This window comes from Carassius auratus, chromosome 8 (genome assembly GCF_003368295.1).
Source record: "Carassius auratus strain Wakin chromosome 8, ASM336829v1, whole genome shotgun sequence".
In the NCBI taxonomy this organism is placed as follows: domain Eukaryota; kingdom Metazoa; phylum Chordata; class Actinopteri; order Cypriniformes; family Cyprinidae; genus Carassius; species Carassius auratus.
In genome coordinates this window covers 5,320,383-5,341,095 of record NC_039250.1, presented here as the reverse complement: position 1 = coordinate 5,341,095, position 20,713 = coordinate 5,320,383, and the positions used below count along the sequence as shown (strand labels likewise).

The window sequence follows — 20,713 nt, the reverse complement described above, 5'->3', positions numbered from 1 at the left end:
GCAAGACGTTGGTGTAATTGTACACAATTCAATGCTTCCAATTCACTGTTTACATAGCTACAATTTGCCTATAATTCATTTCAACACTTAAAAATGAATCTAAATATATAAATGCCATACTTTCTGGTTGTCGAATGTCGGTAGAACATATCCATAGTTAATGTAAAGAACTACTGTACACCTGTGGTTACTCTGCTTGCAGCACTTGTGTGAAGTTGTTTCATACTATACAACATAATATTACTTGACCTTGGTTAGTTCTGAAAGAGCTAGCATAATTTTTTCACTTATGCTGCTTGGTTTGATAACATGTGCTGTGCAGTGAAATTGTGGCTTGAGTGTTCAATTACCTATTGGAACAATGGGCATAATGGCTGATTATTAGATTGCAAAGACAGATTGTTGCCTTCCAATAGTGTTGTGTTGGTATTTGTTCAAATATAATCATTATAATTCATCAGAAGTATTTTAAAAGATTGAAAAAAATATATAAAATAATATAATACAATAATAGCTAGATGGAAAGGTAAACGCAGATTCCCACATAATAAAGAAAAAGTGGTGGCCTAGTGGTTAGAGAGTTTGACTCCTAACCCTTGGGTTGTGGGTTCGAATCTCGGGCTGGCAATACCATGACTTAGGTGCCCTTGAGCAAGGCATTGAACCCTTGGGTGCTGCAGCATAAATGGCTGCCCACTGCTCCGGGTGTGTGTTTACAGTGTGTCTGTGTGTTTGCACTTTGGATGGGTTCAATGCACAGCAAAATTCTGAGTATGGGTCACCATACTTGGCTGAATGTCACGTCACTTTCACTTTTATTACAGGAAGAAACCAGAATGTCCTGTCCTTTCAATAATTATACAACCAAACCCTTTAATTTTGTTTGAGAATGGCATAGAATAACACATAACCTGACTCTTGTCCAACATTTGTGAGGTTATTTTCTGTGCAGCCCTTTTTTTATAGATTAATGCAGTAATAGAACTATATTTAAATAATAATAATTTGTATTTATTTTTTACTATAAATAACTGATTTTATTGACTCTCATTGTCGGCTTTAGATTTTAAAATGTGTTTTATGTCCACTATAATTATTTTATATATACAAACTTTAAAAAGTATGAGCAATCATGAGATCATTGTTATTCATTGATTTAGTCATAGACTCGCAGATGAATTCCCATCAGCCAATGACTGCATAGCACTGTAATCTTACCTTTAAAAAAATTATATTCAATATGCATACTAAATTAGACTTTCACAAGATGTTTAATTTAAAATGTTTAGCTGTGATTAGGAAGAGTAGATAAAATTAGTCAAGATTAATTACGATGTTTTGTGCTAAACGATTAACTATTAATTGTTGAATATTATATATCACATTGTCTATGCCTAATCACCATCTTCATGCAAACGGACACAGGTACAATACAAACCACAAAACCATATGTTTTTCTCTCAAAATAACAAAGCAGACAAGAATAAGTCATTTTCAGCCTGTGTTGTTTCTAGTGTGTGAAAGGCGGAGGTTAGCTGAAAGTGGGTATGACTGCAGGAAAATGAGCTGTTTCTTTCTTTCTTCTTTTTTGGAAAACTGCGTATGGTACAGTATGATCTGGTCTCCAGGCCCCATGAGAGGCGTGTGTCCAGTTAATAGCAGCCTATTGACACTGACCCATCTGTTGGGGTGGACTAAAGCCAACTAAAAAAAGGAGATGGAGAGAGCATTGGAGAATGAGAGAGAATGCTACCATTTTTGTTTATGTGTGCATATGAGCCATTACTTAAAACTGTATCATATTTGTTTTATGCTATTACAGAACAGTTTGTACCTCCACCGAGTCATCATTGCAACTTTTAATGCTTAATCCTTTTAGAATAATAACATTATAGGCTAATCTTATGAAGTTAAGAATCCACCAAGTGTGGCATGCTACTGAGGGATCATGTAAAGAGCACCGTTTTCTCACTCTCGCTGTAATTGTGTTATTGATGTTGCAGGATTTTCTGTTTATCAAGCTTATTCCGGATTTTATCATATATAACAAACCTGGTTAAAAATCGTTCAGGAGATGGTGTGCATACGTGTGCATGCACTGGGATGGGCTGTCACTTGAATCATGGAGTCTACCGCTTAATTCCACAGTCATCTGCCTCTCATTCTCCCTCTTTTGTCTGCCGGGGTCCCAGGGGGATTCTGATTGTTGTCTCCATAGTGACTCTATGTGTCTTTATAAAGCCTGTTCAGAGCCTACCGCTTCTTCTGTGTGCTGTCTGTTCCATGCAGATGACCTGCCATTCACTGCAAGGGACTCATGCCTGTAGTCCCAACATGGTCCGTCTAAAAAGGGTTTCCCTGTACACCACCAAAAACATGTTGGGCACATTGGAAACGCATACCCACACCCACCAAGACACAAGTTGACTCTCCTTATAACCCTTGCTTCAAATATCTCCACCCCAAAAAGAAAGTTTCATCTTTAATATTTAACGCAATCCAGTTTTGCCATCTTAGTCGTTGGCGTCACACCCATCACCCATGATTGTTAGCAGCAGAGTCAGTTATAATTGTGGGGTAAAACTTATTTTGATGTGGAAAAACATTGGGTCTCGTGGGAACCAATTAAAAAATCAGAGGTTCAAGAAGTGGACTATACTTCGCTTTTGTATTCTATGATTGATGGGTTCATTAAATCATCTGTTCACTTGGCAGATTGCATGACAGGACCAGCATGATGAGAAGAATTCTGCTTTTGCAGGAAAGTCATAATTGTCATAGGAATATCTGCTGTGATTCTGTTTCCCCTACAATTTATTTCCTGCTTTCTTGTTCACAGATGCATGCATACTGATGTACATCGCGTGCATCCTGAAGCATGTGTGGACACAAAAGAACGAGGTGGGGATCTATATTTTTGGCGCCCAATTCATAATACGAATTGACAGTCTCAATAAATAAACAAGGAGGCATGGAGCCAGATAATTGGAGATGTTAGGGAATGACATACCATGAAGGACAGCTTTTCAATTTTCAGTTTGAAGGGTGTATCGTGCAGCACAATTCCTCATTATTTAAAATCAATCAAACTACCCTTGCTGCCCTGCTGGTTGTAGTTTGCCATCAAATATGATCGTGAGGAAAAAAATCATTGCCAATTTTGTCTTATTAAAGATGACCCCGTTCTCTTCATCTGCTTCTGACACTCGCCGCTCCGCTCATAACCTGAAAATTAGCAGCCGAGGGTCTCAATGCCTGTCCTCCTGAAACGCAAGTCATATGGTTGTTCATTTGCAGGCTAATCAGAAAGCTGCACTATTAATGGAAAATGAATGAGGTCGGATTTGATTGTGGTTGATGGCATAGGCTATGCTCCAATTGTCCTGGAATCCATACACTTTAATCAATCTATATTGAGAGACAGCCAGTACTGGTTGTGAGGGACATTGCAATTTTAAATATGAGACACTTGAAGGGACGGTTGATGACTACTGTCTTTATCCTCACAGTATAAGAAATATTAATAGCAGGTTCAAGGTAGCTAGAAATCGTAATATTTCTTAATATTTATATAAGGCCTAAATGATGTGCTCACCTCTCTCATCCTGATGGTGAATTACATTCAAAAGTGAGCATCACTCTATCTTAGTCACGGCCAAGTCTAGTACTGTATGTGGCCATCCTACACAAAGCCATACTTTCCTGCCCCTTTATTATGAATCTGAATGTCACCTTGATGACATACAGCTATTGCAAAGTTCATGTTTATAGATTAACATATTTGAATTAAATATGGCCTCTTTGTGTCATAATAAACTTCTTTTTTACACATTTATTTCAACTGCTGGTACTGTGATTGTTTAAGAAAAATGTTCCACAAAAATTTCAGTTGGGATTAAATCCCATAATATCTGTGATAAATTCTTAAAATGAATTGTGAGGATGTGTCACCCGATATCACATGATCGTAAACGATAAAATTACTTTCTTGAAGGCAAGGCAAGGCAAGTTTATTTATATAACACATTTCGATGGTAATTCAAAGTGCTTTACATAAAAGAAAGTAAAAATCATGAAGAAAAATAATTTCAAAAATAAAACGAGCAACTTAAAAACTTTGAAAATGATAAAAAATTCTTATTTAAAGTGAATTTAAAACATTTAAAAATATAAAATGACAGTAAATAAAATACAGTGAATATGTAAAATACAGTGCAATCTTGAAGTGAATGTACTCTTGGCTAATTGGTCCCTTTTGAAGGGATTCAATTGCTTAGTTTATTACAAAACGAACCTGCAAATAGCATCCGCATCAGTATTGTAGTCATGACCTGAGTAGGTTGAGTCGAGACCGAGGCCAGAGGATGGCTGAATCCGTCCAAATGATCCAAAGTCAAGGTCTGTGACAAGACTAAGATCATGAAAATATGGTCTTTGGCTCAGACTCCAGATGAACTCATACTACAATGCTGATCCGCATCCCTATAATTTTTAAGATCTTATAAAATGTTTTACAACGCAGCTCTGTGTCCTGATATATTGGCTGGATCTGAAAATTGAAAAATGCTGCCTTCGGAGGATGCATTCCAAGGTGGGAAGGCATCGAGCGACGCCCACGAATTCAATGTTAGCTTCAGTCTCCTGAGATGCCTTAATCTGGACGATTTTTAAAGGAAACATGGTTGTATCCTTTGCTGCCTTTGATATCCCACAATCCTGTGTGTTACATTCATAAAAAATAAAGATGACATCTGAAAGTTGCGACCGGTGGTCAGTTTGTGTGTTAAAGTATGTTTTTGATAAACTTTCCCCCCTTTTGAAGTCATTTCTAAAGAGAAAGTAATATTGCAGTAATGAAATATCCACTTAGTTATCACCAAACCTCTCTATATTTTGCTGTAGATCATTAAACCATTATGCTGCCTCAGAAGCCTGTCCGAAATCCGTTTTATGAGGTGCCTTCGTGCAAAAACATTGCCTGCAAGTGCAAAATGATTGCCTCATGCAGCAGCAAGTCAGCTGCCTAAGTTTCCGGATGCAGCCATTGTGTTTTCCAAAAAAACTGGAAAATTGGATATAAGATATATATTCCATTAGTACAGGAATTTCTTTTTTTTTTTTTTTTTTTTGCCAGTAGTCTGTATGCAACTGGCAGCCATGCATAATGCTGTCTTGCTATCTATCTGTAATACAGGATGAATATTCTTGTACTGCTTTCCCAGAAGAGAAATTTAAACTTTTAGGCGTAAGCTACTCTTGCAAATAGATGGATTCAAATCAAATAGACATGGACTTAAAGACACAAATCCCTCAATAATTTAATATTTTTTTCAGCCATGAACGTATAATATAGTGGATGTAATAGTCCATTTTTTATTAGCAGCTAATAAAGGCATTGGTCTCTGTACACACTACTGACATTTCCTCTCTATTTGGAAGCTTTATAGGGCTGCACAGCATTATTTGGCGCGTTGTGAGAAGACATCCGTGTGGATGGGGGAGCTGTGCGCTTTTCGCGCGCTTACACCTGCTGGTTACGTCAAATCCTTCCCAGAGCAGCGTTGCGCCGTCGTCTTGGAAACGGTCCTTCAGCGTCGCAAGCCTGTGTAAGGTTGTATGGACGGATGATGGAAGAAAACAGCAGAGAACATCTCGATACTGGTGTGTAAAATCAAAACACATTAATACAGATTAATTTGACCGTTTTCTATTCACAGACACTCGGTGGGTGCTGTCTGTGCTTGTATAGTGAGCAGATTTCGCTGTTAGGTGCACGATATGAGCGCTTCGTTCATGTAAACAATGACTGTTAGCTAACGTTAGCCGAATAAACCTCATTTATGTGACTTTCCGAGACTTGAAGTGTCAAAACATTAGCGTGAATGTATATTCTCTTATAACTGCATAAGTAATGAAACGGTACATCACGTGTGTTTTGTTGTCCAGCCTTGTTAAGGTGGACACTTCCAGATACGACGACTGACATATTTACACTTGCTGGATCTATTTACGAGATTGTACTAGCTTTGCTGTGCATTTCTTGATGAAATATGTGACCCTGGACCACAAAACCATTCATAAGGATCATTTAAAAAAATGTAATATTGAAGCTGAATAAATAAGCCTTCCATTGATTTATGGGCTGTTAGGATAGGACAATATTTGCCTGAGATACAGCTTGCATTTTCTGGAATCTGAGGGTGCAAAAAAAATCTAAATATTGAGAAAATCCTCTAAAGTGTATAAAATATCTTCAATGAACATGATCTTTACGTAACATCCTTTTTGGCATAAAATAATAATCTCCTTTTGGGTTCAATCTAAGAAATAAAATAATATGTGATTGGAGTACATTGTTAGACCATTTCTTTAATTGTTTTGCAGTTATTCTTTTTAGGTTTTGCTTTCGTTGTCCTATTTCAACTGTTCGTATAAATATTATTCAGACTCCATCAAGAACTTTTTGGCATTGTTTTCTGTCTTGCACATAGACCACAACCCTGTTTGGTTGTCAGTTTTTAATTGCAGTGCTTATATAACTATTGCCAATTAATTTTAATAATAAAATTAATGTTTATTTCCTTCATGTTTTAGTCACCACCTATATGTATTTCAGATTTTTTTTTTTTTTGTGGCAGATAATGAAGCAGGGGGAGAGGATGCTTTGGTGGGGAATGTGAACAAACTGATGATCAGCCCTCCAGGATACACTGGACCGCCCAAGAAAGGTCATATCATCTTCGACGCCTGCTTTGAGAGTGGTGAGAGATCTGAGTATTTGGATTTATTTAGCCCCCTTTTCATGCTGTTATGTGAACACTACTGTTCAGTAATAGCATTTATTTGAAATAAAAATCTGTTGGAACATTAAAAATGTCTTTACTGTCACTTTTGATCAATTAAATGCGTCCTTGCTGAATAAGTATAATAAAAAATGAAAATAAAAATTGAACTAACCCAGAGCTGTTAAACGGTAGTGCAGTTTCTGCATCATTACCACCGGATGGATTTGCAAAAATCAAGACTCATTTTTAGCATTTTTTTTTCTAGGCACTCAGCCCATATTCCATTATTTAGACAAAAAGGCACAAACTTACATTGTTGATGGAGATTATTGAACTTGAAATGACTAAAGCAGGGTTGAAAGCATAGCAGAATTAACACATTATGAAGTAATCAATCTATGTTTTGGGTATAATCAAATCCACTTGAAATATTCATTTTTTTTTATATAGGTCAAGGAATCTTGAATCTTAAAAACTTAAAATATTTTAAGCAATTAACTAACACTAAGTTGCCATTATAATCTTGAGCTGAATTTCATACAAACATATTAAGTGTGTAATGCTGACATGTTCATGATCTAATTTATCTAGTGTATAAACAGAATATCAAATAAAAAGCACCTTAATCGAGCAATATGTTAACATGGCAATTAATTAAAAAGATTTAGAAGGATGTATACGGTAAACAGCTAGAATAACCATCTATACTTCTACAAATGTTATACATCCCAGAAGAGCTGTAGATCTCTGTCATCAAACATGTTTGTATGAAAATCATTGGCAGTGTCTTTTGTTTAACCATACTATTTTAGCATATGGCAGCACAGCCTGAGAGAGACTTTTGTCCGTATGAGCAGGGCTTTTAATGGATAATTATCTCCCTTTTAAATGGAGGGGGTAAAAATTGAAGCGTTTCAATTGAAAGTGACTGCTCTATCTGTCGGTCTACTCGCTGAAATCTGTAATTAAGGCAAGTTATGATATTTTGTAGCATGCTTTGAGTAAATGGCCTTTGTTTGGCACTTTTTGCCGGTCTGAATGAGCAGTGATGTAATGAAAATAAAGTGCTTTTGCAGTGACAAGGTCAAGTGGGCAGCTGAGAGCAGCTTTGGGCCAGATTGACAGTGAATCAGTATGGCTGGAACAGGCACAATATCATTCTTTGCTGGGAGATTAGGTTCAGGGTCTCCAACAGATGAGACTCAGCTTTCATATTCTTGACAGCCAACCAATTCACCCCTCTGCGGGGAAAGAGCTCGCCTGTGGCTAGACACCCTGTGGGGAGTTTTTATTTATATATATATATATATATATATATATATATATATATATATATATATATATATAGTTTGGTCTTGGAAATATTCTGTAATAGTACAATTTTAAGGTGGAGCGAGTCTTTCTGGTATTATCAGGTAGCTGCTTGTGAGTCTGGGTTGAATGTTAAGGTGAAAGAAAGCAGTTGGTTACGGAGCCAGTGTCTGAAATGTAAGACTGACCATTTCGAATCAATTTCAGCGTAACTTGAGAAAATCAATATGATTCTGAGCAACTCTACCAGAAGAACTAATAATAAACACTGTTCACATTGTGCTTTAGCAGCTGAGCCATCTGTCATCATAGAGATGTTTATTACTGTTATCAAAACAATGACGTTCCTCGTAAGGATGTTGACTGTAGCCATGTTTGTGAGTCGAGAGTGGCTAATGTTTTGCGGCAATAAAAGGACATGGAATATTAACATAAGTTACAGAGCCAAAGTCAATATAAATAAATAACCAGGACGTTTTATAAGTTTCTCTGTTTTCCCCTCTGTCTGCCCCCGAGGACCCCGAGGCACTGATTAATGAACATCCAGCCGCAAGACCAGGATCAGCTAACATATATGACATTACCCCCATGTCTCTGGCTCGGCAAATTCTCTGAATGATTTATGGAATAGATATTAATCTGCTTCCAGTAAACGCATTATCCAAGTTGGAAAATGGAGAGGAATTGATGTTACAGCGCTAATGTCAAATTAATGTCCTGTTGCTGTTTCAGCAAAGCAACACTGCAGTGAAATGATATTAACCACTTACACACTGACAAAAGGAAAGCGGCACTTTCTTGGCAACAATTGGGGCTTTTGATGTAAGTGACTTTGAGAGCTGAAGCCCCTGTGTCAATTGAAGGACTTAAGACGCAATAGTTCAGCAAAGTTTTCAGAGCTAGGGACATTCGGTCATTAATCAAACGCTCTTCTCTTTATGTTGAAGAAGATGTGGAAATGTAAAGGTTTGTGGCGATGTGGGCTCATTTGTCAGAAAGCCACCTGTCAGCAAGTGATAACTTTTCACCGTTCGCAGCCTCTCCTTTGTTACGGTGAAAGTCAGCACCTTGGAAATGGAAATGAAATTTAAAACCCAGTCAAAGGATCAAATATCCCCTTGGAAAAAATGAAAATAATAGCATAGATGCATTAGATATCACTTGCTCAGATTTTGAAAAAAAAGTTTAACTCTTTTTCAAAATAAATGGCTGTTTCAGTTTGTATACAGTTTATACTAGTGTTGGCTGATTAACTATCTAAAGCTAGTGATGCTACTAACTTAACTGATTTTTTTTAGTTGCATGACTTAGTTCATCTGTTTTTAAAGTTAGTTAATCTAACTTTCTAATCTAACACCTTTGTTATGTTAATCATTATTTTGATAGCTGATTAATCTGCTATTATTTGTTTGATTAATCTGATAAAAATCTGATTATTAGTAAATATTAAAATGCAATCATTTTAATAAGAAAGAATGAATTTTAATTCATTATTTAATATTAAAATGTTTTTCTACCTCCTGCCCAAATGTATCCTATGCAATTTTAAGGCTATAAAAGCAAGTATGGTGAATATAATTATGTAGGCTTTGTTATTCATTTTGGGGTTAAATGTAAACATTCAATTAAAAAAAAAAAAAAATCTGCTTGCCTAGCATTTTTAGTGAAGGTTAAGTTCACTAAATTAAAAAGGGTAATAAAAACAAAAGCACAGACTGAATGTTAACCTGATATGAGGAATACTCATCTGAACATAAGTAAATTACTGTACATATACATCCATTAACTCCTTTTAAATCCCTTTACAGTTACTGTTCTCACAAAAATACAATACTTATGTTCATGCAGAACTATTGTATTGTTCTGTCTGTTCAACGCACATGTGCAAAACACTTATGCAGTGAATCTTGAGAAGTTTGCAGAGGCTTTCTAGCTTTCAGGACTAGCTTGTATGCATTATGGAAATAGGCCTAATTCTGTGACTTTCTAACATTTACAGATAAGGATTCAATTGTGACATTTAAGTTCTGCATTTAGGAAAACACATCTCAAATGCTTTAAACAGCACAAGTATCCGTCAGGTGCCTGATAGGAAAGACTTATTTTTTTATATCTTTAAAAGTAAAAGTAAAAAAAAAAAACTGCTTTATGTTTGTATCTTGTATTGTATCTAATTACAGTTATTGCTTAGCATGAGGGTAGCTTAACTTCTGCAAATGATGATTAGCTTGTAGCTTGTTGAGCAACAGTTGTAGAGTAGCTTCCCCAACACTGATATATACACTGTGGCTGCTACATACAAGCTATCAATCCAGAATCACACCATCTATGGGACTTCAAGCAAATGTGTCTTACTTTAAAAGCCAATATATCACTCAACTTCCTTTTCTCTGCCAGAATTTTTTTTTTCTTGTTTCTTTCTCCCTTTAGACAGCTGTCATGAATTAAAAAAAAGTCTGAAAAATGGCTCTTATCTTTAGTGTCCGGGTAATAAATTCTAATTGCTTAATTAAAACAGACCTTGGATATGTAAACTGTTTACTGAAGGCATAAAACACTTAATTTACATTTAGATTAGATGTAACTCATTTTCTTGTCGCCATATGCAGATTAGGTCAGTGGTATATCTTTTTTTTAGGCATTAGCCTACAGGTTTCTAATTCTCTCTCACTTCTGTGTCTGCCTTTTTTTTAGCGTAACTTATTAAAATGACCCCCATTATGCACAGTTTGATAGTAAAAAAACATAATGAATATTTCCTGAAGGCGTCATTAAAATGGTATTGATGGCTCTATAGATATAGAACTTTTGCTGCATTATGTAAATTCCATAGATTCTTGAATTTAAAAGAGCTTTAATGGTTATAATTAGCACTTTAATCTTGTGATATCATCTGAGGTTTTTAATAAACTGATGTGGTTTTGTTCTAGTTTAGAAACATTTGATTATGTCTTTTTTTTTTTTTTTTTTTTGGAGTAGCTGACTTTTTTTATTGACTATTTTTATGATAACAGGCATTGAGAGGATTGATAGTCTTGCATTAATCTATGGCCTCTGGATAAAAGCATTCAAATTTAGCCTGCCAGAATCAAGAATAAAAGTAAATTTATTGTAAACCTTTTTGAATTTTGAAGAAATCTTTTGAAGTGCACGTCATTTATTACCTCACACCCTCTCTTTCATTCATGTAGATGTTCTCACATCAGTTTCCTAATTCATTCTGGGGGCAAATTATGTCAAAAATATTCTCCACATGCCGATGCTTATCAGAGGTTTTGAGTCAAAAAACTTATTGACTGTAGCTGTTGATTAAATCTGGTGACAGCTAGAGGCAGAAGAAGAAGGTGTGTGCGCGTCTACACAAGTGCATATATGTGTGTCTACATAATGATTCGATCCCTACCAAGGGCAGAATATGACGTATCCACCAATGACAATCCAAGATGTGCGGTACCCCCTAAGCATTTAACGGATTTGCACTGCGGATTTTAAATTATCCATTGTAATCATAATAGATGAAAAACTCCTTCGATTCAGCGAACAAAAGAAATGTGTTCGGAGAGGGGACAAGACCTCAGCCGCACGTTTGCTAATGAGGATAAACAGTAGGGAAAATCTCTCCACTGATGGGGCTTTAATTGTTTTGCACCCCCCCCCAGTTCTGTAGTTTCTCTGTCTGTTTTTTATCTTCCCTCAAAAGTCCTCATGCTTCATGTCACTCTTGCAGAGTGCATCTAGTGGATGAATGAATGGGGGATGAAAAAAATGCAAGGAGGCAAAGGGGACAAAAAGCAGCCAGGCTTGCCAGAAGATATTTATATACTTCAGATGTACACTGAATCAAGACAGCCAGATCCCCATTGATTAAAGAAGTGGAAACATTCTAACAATCAGGCTTTATGCTCCGCACAAGTGCTTGCAGGAGACAGAAGGGCTTACAGGGAGGATGAAGGGTACTTCATATTCCGATATAAGGCTACTATAGATGTATTCCTGTCCTCAACAAAACATAACAACACGGGCAAGCATATAAAGACAAGTGGAAGGGATATTAGTCACAGATTTTGTGCTTAGCGCTTAGAAGATGAAAGTTCTACTTGTAAACGTCTTGGTATTTAGCAGAAGAGTCATGCTCCTACTAAGAAGGCTACATCACTGTCCAGTGCCTTATGGTTTTCTCTCTATTTTTCTTGAGGTTTTAAGGAGGATTGAATTGATTTGGGCTGTTTTCTGAGAAGAACCCAGAGCAGGTTTCTGATTTATTGTTTTTATCAAGTGTTTTTGTCCTCCATCTTGCTAGTTGAAGCTGGTCTGCTTTCCTTTGACAATTTCATAGCTTTATCTCTTTCATTTCACTAACTGATACTCAGGCCTGTGGTGTTATACAGCTCTGACCCTGAAGAAAATATCCCTGCACTCAGACACTATGTGTGGAAGGGGTTTCACAGTCTCCCCCCACTAAACCACAAGGTTAACAGCCTTGCTTCTTTAGTTTTACTGTAACACATCCTTACTCATTGTGGCCCTTTACTCATTTATCACTCAGTCAATACACAAAGCCAAACAGCTGTAAAATTTATAGTTTTTTTCCCCCACAAATTGGTCTGAACAGTTTATTTTCTGTCACAAAATAGTATTTTTCTTTTTCTATCAGATAGTGGATTTTAATTACATGAAACAATTGCAAACGATAAAGCTTCTATGATTTACTATGTATGTTTCTGAGTAAAAATAATTTAAGTGTAGGACTATGGAAGTTATTTCTTCCACAATCAATCAATCAGTCAGTCAGTCAGTCAGTCAGTCAATAAAATTGCATAAAAGAAAAAAAAAGTAATTGCAACCTTTCTGACAATTCTGACTTTTTCTCACAATTCTACAGTAAGTTTATATCTCACAGAACTGGGAGAAAAATAATTTCCTTTTTTTATTTTTCTATTCTTTGGCAGAAATAACCATATAGGATTGTACTTGAGGATTTGATATTGATTGCTAAACTGTAATGTTTTTTGTCAATTGTATTTTTCATTGTCTTTGTGGCCTTGATAATGTCAGAAGTATGTAAAGGCACTGCCCTGTGTCTCTCATTTTTAAACATTATTTGTACTCTTAGACCTGTTTTTTTCAACGTAGGTTAACATGAAAGAACAAGCAGTTGTATTTGTGCTTTGAACATTGCATGTCTATACCACATCCTACAATCTCATGCACAGAGATGAACCGCATAGCTGAACTATAATTTGAATTGGTCCTCTCTCTTGCTGCCCGCATAGCAACTGCTTCTCGGAGCAGAAGTGCACAGTGGTCTGCGCACAGTCATGCTGTAATATTTACCCACCCCTAGAGTGCTTGGATAGAGTGTGTGTCCGTGCTGTGGAATGAGCTGGGCGAGCAGATATCTCAAATGTGCACAAGCAAATGAAACGGGTGATAATCCTGCCTGACATTCCCACCATCAGCCTTGGTTATGTTTGATCAGAGCCCTGCAGCCTGGAGAGATCTGGAATGAAACATCAGCTCTAAGGCTATTGATGGCTGTTGAGATACCTGCATGGGAATGTCATGGGGTGCATGTGTGGTTGTGCATATTTTATTGACGTGTTCTTTGAGGCATTTCCTCTGGTATATTGGTCTGTGAATTGTCAGAATGTGTTTTAGTGTGGTTTTAGTGCCTTGTGCTCTTTTGCATAGTTTTGGGGACCTTTCTACTTAGCTATTCTAATGATTGAAATGTGCACAATTTGTAGCGTGAATCATATTTAGCTTTAATTTTGACTATTTTTAGCATTTGTTCTGTTTGGTTGGTCGACAAATTTAATTTCAACCACATTTATGTATTTGGCAGATGTTTTAAGTATCCAACGAATGCATGTACATATTCATGTGTTTCATAGGAATGGAATCCATGCTCTATGTGTTGCTAACGCTAGGTTCAGTTCACTGGGGTGCATCACTTAACAGTTATGTTAAGAGCCAAACTCTTAATATATATTTTTTTATAGGCAAGTCTTTGGATCCAGCAAGTCTTATCTTGTGGGTAACGACCACTCCCTTTTTCTGTTTGTTCTCCATTGAAGTATTGTGATTGCTAACACATGTCCTCTATGCTGTATTTCCTTCCATTACCGAATGTTAAATTGGTTCAGTGATATCTAATTAGACACAACGAGGTACCCGTTTTCAAACCGTACAACACGTTCCCACTTTCATCCACTCAGTTTAGAAAATAATCCCTGCCATGTGTTTTACTTGTGAACGTGACACATACTTCAATTAGCACCCTTCACATGCTCTCACCAGCACATTATAATGGGCGGTATGAAGACTAGCATAACACTCACGGGCTCAGCGTTTTCTATTTTACAGTTATTAGCAGAAGGTTAACTCAGAGCACAACAGCCTCTTCTTTAAAGCAAATGAAATCTGTGCGGTTTTAGCCGGACGCTGACCCCTATTAGGCGATCCTCCAACGAATGGCGTTTTCCTGACTATCTACGTGGGGTCATGTTGTATGTGTGTGTTTTTCTCAATGAGCTCTTTAACCTGCTCTCTAAGCCGCCACTCTTGTGTAGAGAGTGTTTAATATACTAGGTCAAGTGATCGAGTCAGTATCACCGTTGGCGCTGTTCCACTTAGAAGTAAAGTCATTTTAACTTGTTTCCGCAGTTCGGGTTTTCTTTAAATATTATTTATGTATTTAACGCTTCAAGGACTTGTGCCTGCCTGTCGGGCCATTGTTTGCTGCTAAAGCTTTTGATCAAAAACATGCAGTTTTTGTGTATTGAAAAGCAAAGTTTGGAAACGATGTAGTGAGCAGGGAATAGAGAGCGTCTCGCAGGTAAAAATAACTACACACAGAGCCGTGTTGCGATACGTTGCCACATCAACACGCTGCTCCACGATGATGGAGTAATCCATTTCCCCAGCAGCTCTCCTGATGCCATAAACACAGGCGCTAGGCGGACATGTCATTCCTCATTCTAGGCAAGGACATGCAGTTTGGGAAAATGCTGGAGATTTGTAACGCTTTAGCGCTGTGTTTTTCCTTTTTCTTATTTTACACCGCCTCTGTTTATATTGCTGATTTATTTAAAACATTTTCTTTGAGATGAAGTTCATTGATGTGTCAGGTTGTGTTTGATATCACACATTTGTATGCTTCGGGGATGTTTGTAAACTGATGCATAAGAACAGAGAGGAATTTTAATAGAAATACCATCTGTTTGGATTCTGACAGCTTCTTGAGACTGAACAAAAACCTGTTTGTCAGGATTTGCCACTGCTGAAATCTGTAGTGTTTCGCATGCATGTACAGTACTACTCTAGTATATATAACAAATATTTTGCAAGCAGAAAACTGCTTCCTGTATGCCGTCCTCAAACTTGTTGACTGTTCTACATCATTTGAGCACATTCCCCCCTACAAAGATAAAAGCTCTGATTGTTGCTCTCTGCTGAGATTGTATTCAAACACTTCAGTGTTACGTAAAATCACAAAGTGCCGTAGTGCATCTAGATTAAAATGTACCATGTTTTGCTAACAGCACCTCTTGTTTGCATTCTCTGCTCTGTGATATCTCTGTGAACACAGCATAGTATTTTAATTCAGAGTGAATGGTATTGATCTGTAAAGGACGTGATATTCATCATGTAAGAATTTTATTCAGTTTAAATTTGGCGTGGTAGATGGTAACATTAATAGCAAAATCTATAGCCTTTCATCAGCTGCTGTAGGCTGTGAGGATTGTCAGAGAAGATTTTTGTCGAAAAAAGATTCTTTGAGAGAGTCTAAAAAGGCCAGCGTCTAGCAGAAAACCAATTCTCGACCGCCCACTGTCTTTGAATCGGGAACATTTTAAGTGTGCAAATACTTCACCCTTAATTAGAGCAAAAACTTTGCATCTGTCCTTTGAAGAGGGTTCAAGAAGCTTCCTTGCTCTTGGCAGCCATTGCTGATTCCAGTGCCACCTGCCATGCAGTCAAAGTGACCATCCCTGCTTTTATTTTTGCCCTGAAATAAGAGACATTCAGAATGAATATCTAATGTAAATCGAATCCTTCATAGGCTACATTCACACAGCAGCAAAATACAGCAATCAATTCAGATTTATAGTGCTTAATATTGTTCCATTGACACACAGTTTGATTAAACCAAAGTGACAACTGTATTTTATAAACCAATTGACACTTAATCACATTTATCTCAAGTTCTCCTAAAAATAAAAAAAGAGTTTTTGTATGTGCAGTATTGCATCTCTCTAATTGTAAATTATTTATCCAGCTTGTCTGTTCCTATATCTTCTTTCAAATATTTTAATCAGTATGTTTATCTGATTAAAATCTGGTTAAATTGCTAGTGTATTAAGCAATTTCATATGTATTTATTTACCTGTAAAATTATCCTTAGACGCTGACATAACAATGCCTAAATAAATACATAAATCATACATGGAATACAAAAAGGATTGCTGTAAGTTATTTGTTTATACAGCAGTGATTCAAATAAAATGTAAGCTGGTGTATGAACAAATCAGTTTCAGTGTCTCCTGTTAGTGAATATGCTTGTCAGTTCCAAACATTGACTGTTTGAATGAAGCTAAAGTTGAAGTATAGATAAAATGCTAGCAGTGTAGCTGTGCCTTCCCCCCGAGTGAGCTTCTCTACTTTTGAATCGGTTCATTTTTTTAATTTTACTGTGTATTTAGAGCACTGTTGCTTAATTCTCTTAAGTAATTATACTGCAGTGGGTGTAGTTTGCTAGAGTGCTTGTGCAAAGGGAGGTGACAAGGAGCAATGATTTTCTGCCAAGATTTCTGAACAGCTTGCAGTTGAACCCCTCCGTTCTTTTTTTTTCCCATTCAAGTCTATCAGGCCATTCACAGTAGCATCACTTCATGTAATTCACTGTTCTGAAAAGCTTTTGCACGTTGAGAGATTTCTGTGTCTCTACCTCAGGATAGCCAAGAAGCCTTGCTGGCATTTTGCAGCCATCTTGGTCCACGGTGGCTGCATGCCATTGATTCAGCTGTGGTTTTATCACACTGCCGCACAACACGAAAGTGCAGACCAGATGTGCACTAGTTACTGTATGCTACTGCTATGGCACTCAACTCTGAGTGTATCACTGCATATCAACCCCTTAGTGCTGACTGCTGAAATGCTAGAGAATTGTGTTATTTTTCACTCAAAACAATTGCCTGGACCAGTCCTAATGAACCACAATCAATTGATTGAGCTTGGACGACCAAGGTTGTTGTGTGATATCACCAAAAAGACAGCATTTATTTGATTAGAAATACAATAAAAAACTGTCATTTTGTGAAATATTATTCCAGTTTGGAATAACTTTTTTTTAATTTTGGTACATTTTAAAATATAATTTATTCCCATGATGGCAAAGCTGAATTTGCAATTTTTTTTTGTCATTTTATTTCTCTTAATGAAAGCCCCTTCTCTTAATGGTGACCTATTGGAGTTGCTGTTAATTTCAGGGTTCCCTTGTTCCTGTATTGTTCCTTTTGTCCCATTACAGACCAGTCAGCCTCAGGCATTAATGTGCACACCAACAGGGAACATTAACTGTAAATAAACAGGGCAGCCACCTCCCCAATAGGATGCTACCACCCTGATAACAGACCCCTCTTAGCAGCATTGTTGACCTTCTCTTCGCCACGGGCTCACCAAGGACCCTTCAGCTGTCTTTATCTTCCAAGTCTCCGCAGGAAAGATTATTCTTATTGCCAGGCCAGGGATATAGAGCAGGAACTAGAAGAAGAGATAATGAAAGAGACCAAGGGAGTGTGTTAGGAAAAGATGAAAACAAAAAGACAAAGCCTGAAGAAACATCCAACAGGAACAGAAAAGGACCTAGACTGTTGTCTTGCTGGCAAAGCGTCTTTTGTCCTTTGTAGGACTTCATATAATTAACTCGTAAAGAGATAGCATGAAATTTGAAGTGACTTCTGTTTACCCACTAAGGACTCAAACCGTACAGCCAACAAAATGATAAGGCATGGAATGAAAGGGAAGGAGAACAAAGTGGTACATAATCTAAATCTGGATTTGAAGGGGTAACAACGTTAACCCCACATTCTTCACAATGAGATGAAGAGGGAAGACCACAGTTGACGGCGATGAGTGGCTCTTTTAAGAGAGTGCCTCCAGGAGTCTGGGGCTTCAGAAAGGCTGGCATGTTTCATGGCTGAGATCGATGGTACAATTTAGTACATTTCACAGTAAATGCCTCCCCATGACCTGCCGACTGTTATGAAATGAACACACTTGCTTTGGGCCCTTTTTTTATTTGAGCAATACCGATACAAGGGCAGCAAGAAAATTTGAACCTTTTTCAGATTCATTGGCCCCTTTATCACTGCTGCCAAGCGTGTGGGTTGCAAAGCACAGATGCAGACGCTCTGAATTTTGTGCCGCTGAGGGTTCCGCATATCCATGCTAAAAGATAGATGTCAAGCAATTACTACTCTTGCATTTATTTCCTGCCCCATTTTTGATAAAATGCTAATGCGTGTGATTATTTTACTATTTAGTCCCATTTTAATGACAATTTAGTGATTTGGGTGACATTGTGTAATTGATGTCATTAATTAGCATCTAGAGGCCGCTTAGCTTAAAACCCACAGTCATGCGCAGCACGGTCTTCCTCATGGGACTCCTGTAATGGTGATGGAAATAGCACTAGCATTGTGAAGAATGCTAGTTTGAATCCTTTTGACACCTGTTACAGACGTTCTGAGAGTTAGAGGTCATGGCTCTATTCTTGTCCTGATTTAACGATAAAGATGTGAAAAAGTTTAGCAGAGATGGAGAGAGAGAGAAAGAGGGACACCGAGAGAAAGAGATTGATGTTGCCTCGGTGACACCTTGCCTTTAGACAGAGAGCAGGAAAAACTGCATGAAGTGAGTTTGGCTGGAGGTCTTGAGCCAGATACCTTTCCTGGGGTTTGAATCAATTCCAGCTTTATCAGTTGTCCATGTCCAGGTATTCTCACCCGTGGGAAAGGCTGATGTGTTTTCCAATAATGAAAAGGAGCACATGGCAAAAACACATTTAAGAGGTGGCCAGTCTCCAGAGTTGCTTCTAATTTCCAATGCAGTTTGTAACAGAAGAAAAAAAAAAAACTGGTAGAAAAGTTGAAAGATATCTGTGTCCAGTGCTGTTATCAGTACCGGGGATGCTCTAGACTCACCACATTGCCACATTTCTCACCACTAATTAAAGTACGGCTAGTCAATAGAGACCAGATAGAGCTTTTCCTTATTTTTCATATAAATGTGTTTATTCCTATTGTGCCTATATGTGCTGTTTTATAATCAGGTATTTTGCAAAACATGGTGACTTATTCTATGGTGCGGTACATGAGTACTATCATACTATGTTGTACCATGTACATTTGAATTAAATAATATGTCAGTGAATTTACAATGACTAAACTTCATCCCTCCATTTCTGTCTTATTCTCTTCCGACATTCCCTTTTCAGTCTCTCAGTTCCTCCCTGTATGGTCTTGTTTTCCGGTTGTGGGTTTTTAATGTCCCATTGTTCTGAATGAGCTGGAGGACTGCTCTAACTGACCAGGCTTGTTGCTCTGTAATGGGATTAGCCAAGCCATGTTCATATTGTTGTCTGACAGATCTGCCCCCAGTTCTGTTTCTTTATTTTTTCTTTCTCTTTCTCTTTTCAGTACTGCAAAGCTTCTGATTTTTCTGTTTATTATTTGTTCACATGCAGAAACAAAGACAAAATCACTTACTGCTCTAGACTGAAGAACTTTTTTTGGCTTTAATAAGTAGGGCTGTAGGACAGAATACCGCAAATGTAAATATCACAGTATGCCTATTGCAAGGGTGTGCAATATCTGAATCCTTTTAATAATATGCTACTTAAATCAAAACATTGCAAGAGGTCAAAGTTTTAGTTTGATGCACATATCAGAGAATCGCTTTGTTAAAAAGAGTTAAGTGCATCTTGCTGTCTGACTCACACCTGAAGCATGTGCACAAGCTGCATCTTGCATTGCATCGTTTTTTTTTGTTTGTATGTTCACATTGATGTTAATATGACATTTTCTGATTTGTGACATTAATTTTTAAGCGAAGATAAAACACTGCTGGTCACTTTCAGAAGTTAAAGTGATTATTTTTTTTCCAAGAAAGAATGGGAAATAAATTGGTTATATTATTTTCATTTTGAAATATTGTAAAATGTAATTGAAATTGATTTGACACACTTTAAGCAATATCGTATCGCATATTGAATATCACATTTTTTTTAACAAGGCATCGCTTATTTTAACAGTGAATGTTATGATTTTTTTATTAGATTTTTCATATATATTACTATTTTTAAACTTTAATAATCGTGATTACAATATTTAACTACATATTTGTGATTTTTGTCATAATCGAGCAGCCCTAATATAGAAGGTACACAGTGTCATTCACACAAATACTAAACACCATTGTGGTAACACACAATACTGAAATAATGCAATAAACAGTAATTTAACAACATCAAATGTAAGATAAAACCCCAATGTACAGATCTGATAGAAAAAAAAAACTAAGAAGAAACAAAAAGAATCAAATATGAAGTATAG

The 20,713-nt window shown here is 37.0% G+C and overlaps 1 protein-coding gene across 1 annotated transcript in view; it reads left to right on the top strand.

Moving 5' to 3' along the window:
• Positions 1-2,831: 2,831 nt before the first annotated feature.
• Positions 2,832-20,713, top strand: part of LOC113107061 (cytosolic carboxypeptidase 6-like) — a 220,144-nt gene continuing 202,262 nt past the window's right edge. Inside the window, exons 1-3 of the mRNA XM_026269218.1 lie at positions 2,832-2,901; positions 5,440-5,661; positions 6,639-6,761. Coding sequence (XP_026125003.1) covers positions 5,625-5,661; positions 6,639-6,761 — 160 coding nt within the window. The 5' untranslated portion in view covers positions 2,832-2,901; positions 5,440-5,624. The remainder of the gene's footprint in view (positions 2,902-5,439; positions 5,662-6,638; positions 6,762-20,713) is intronic.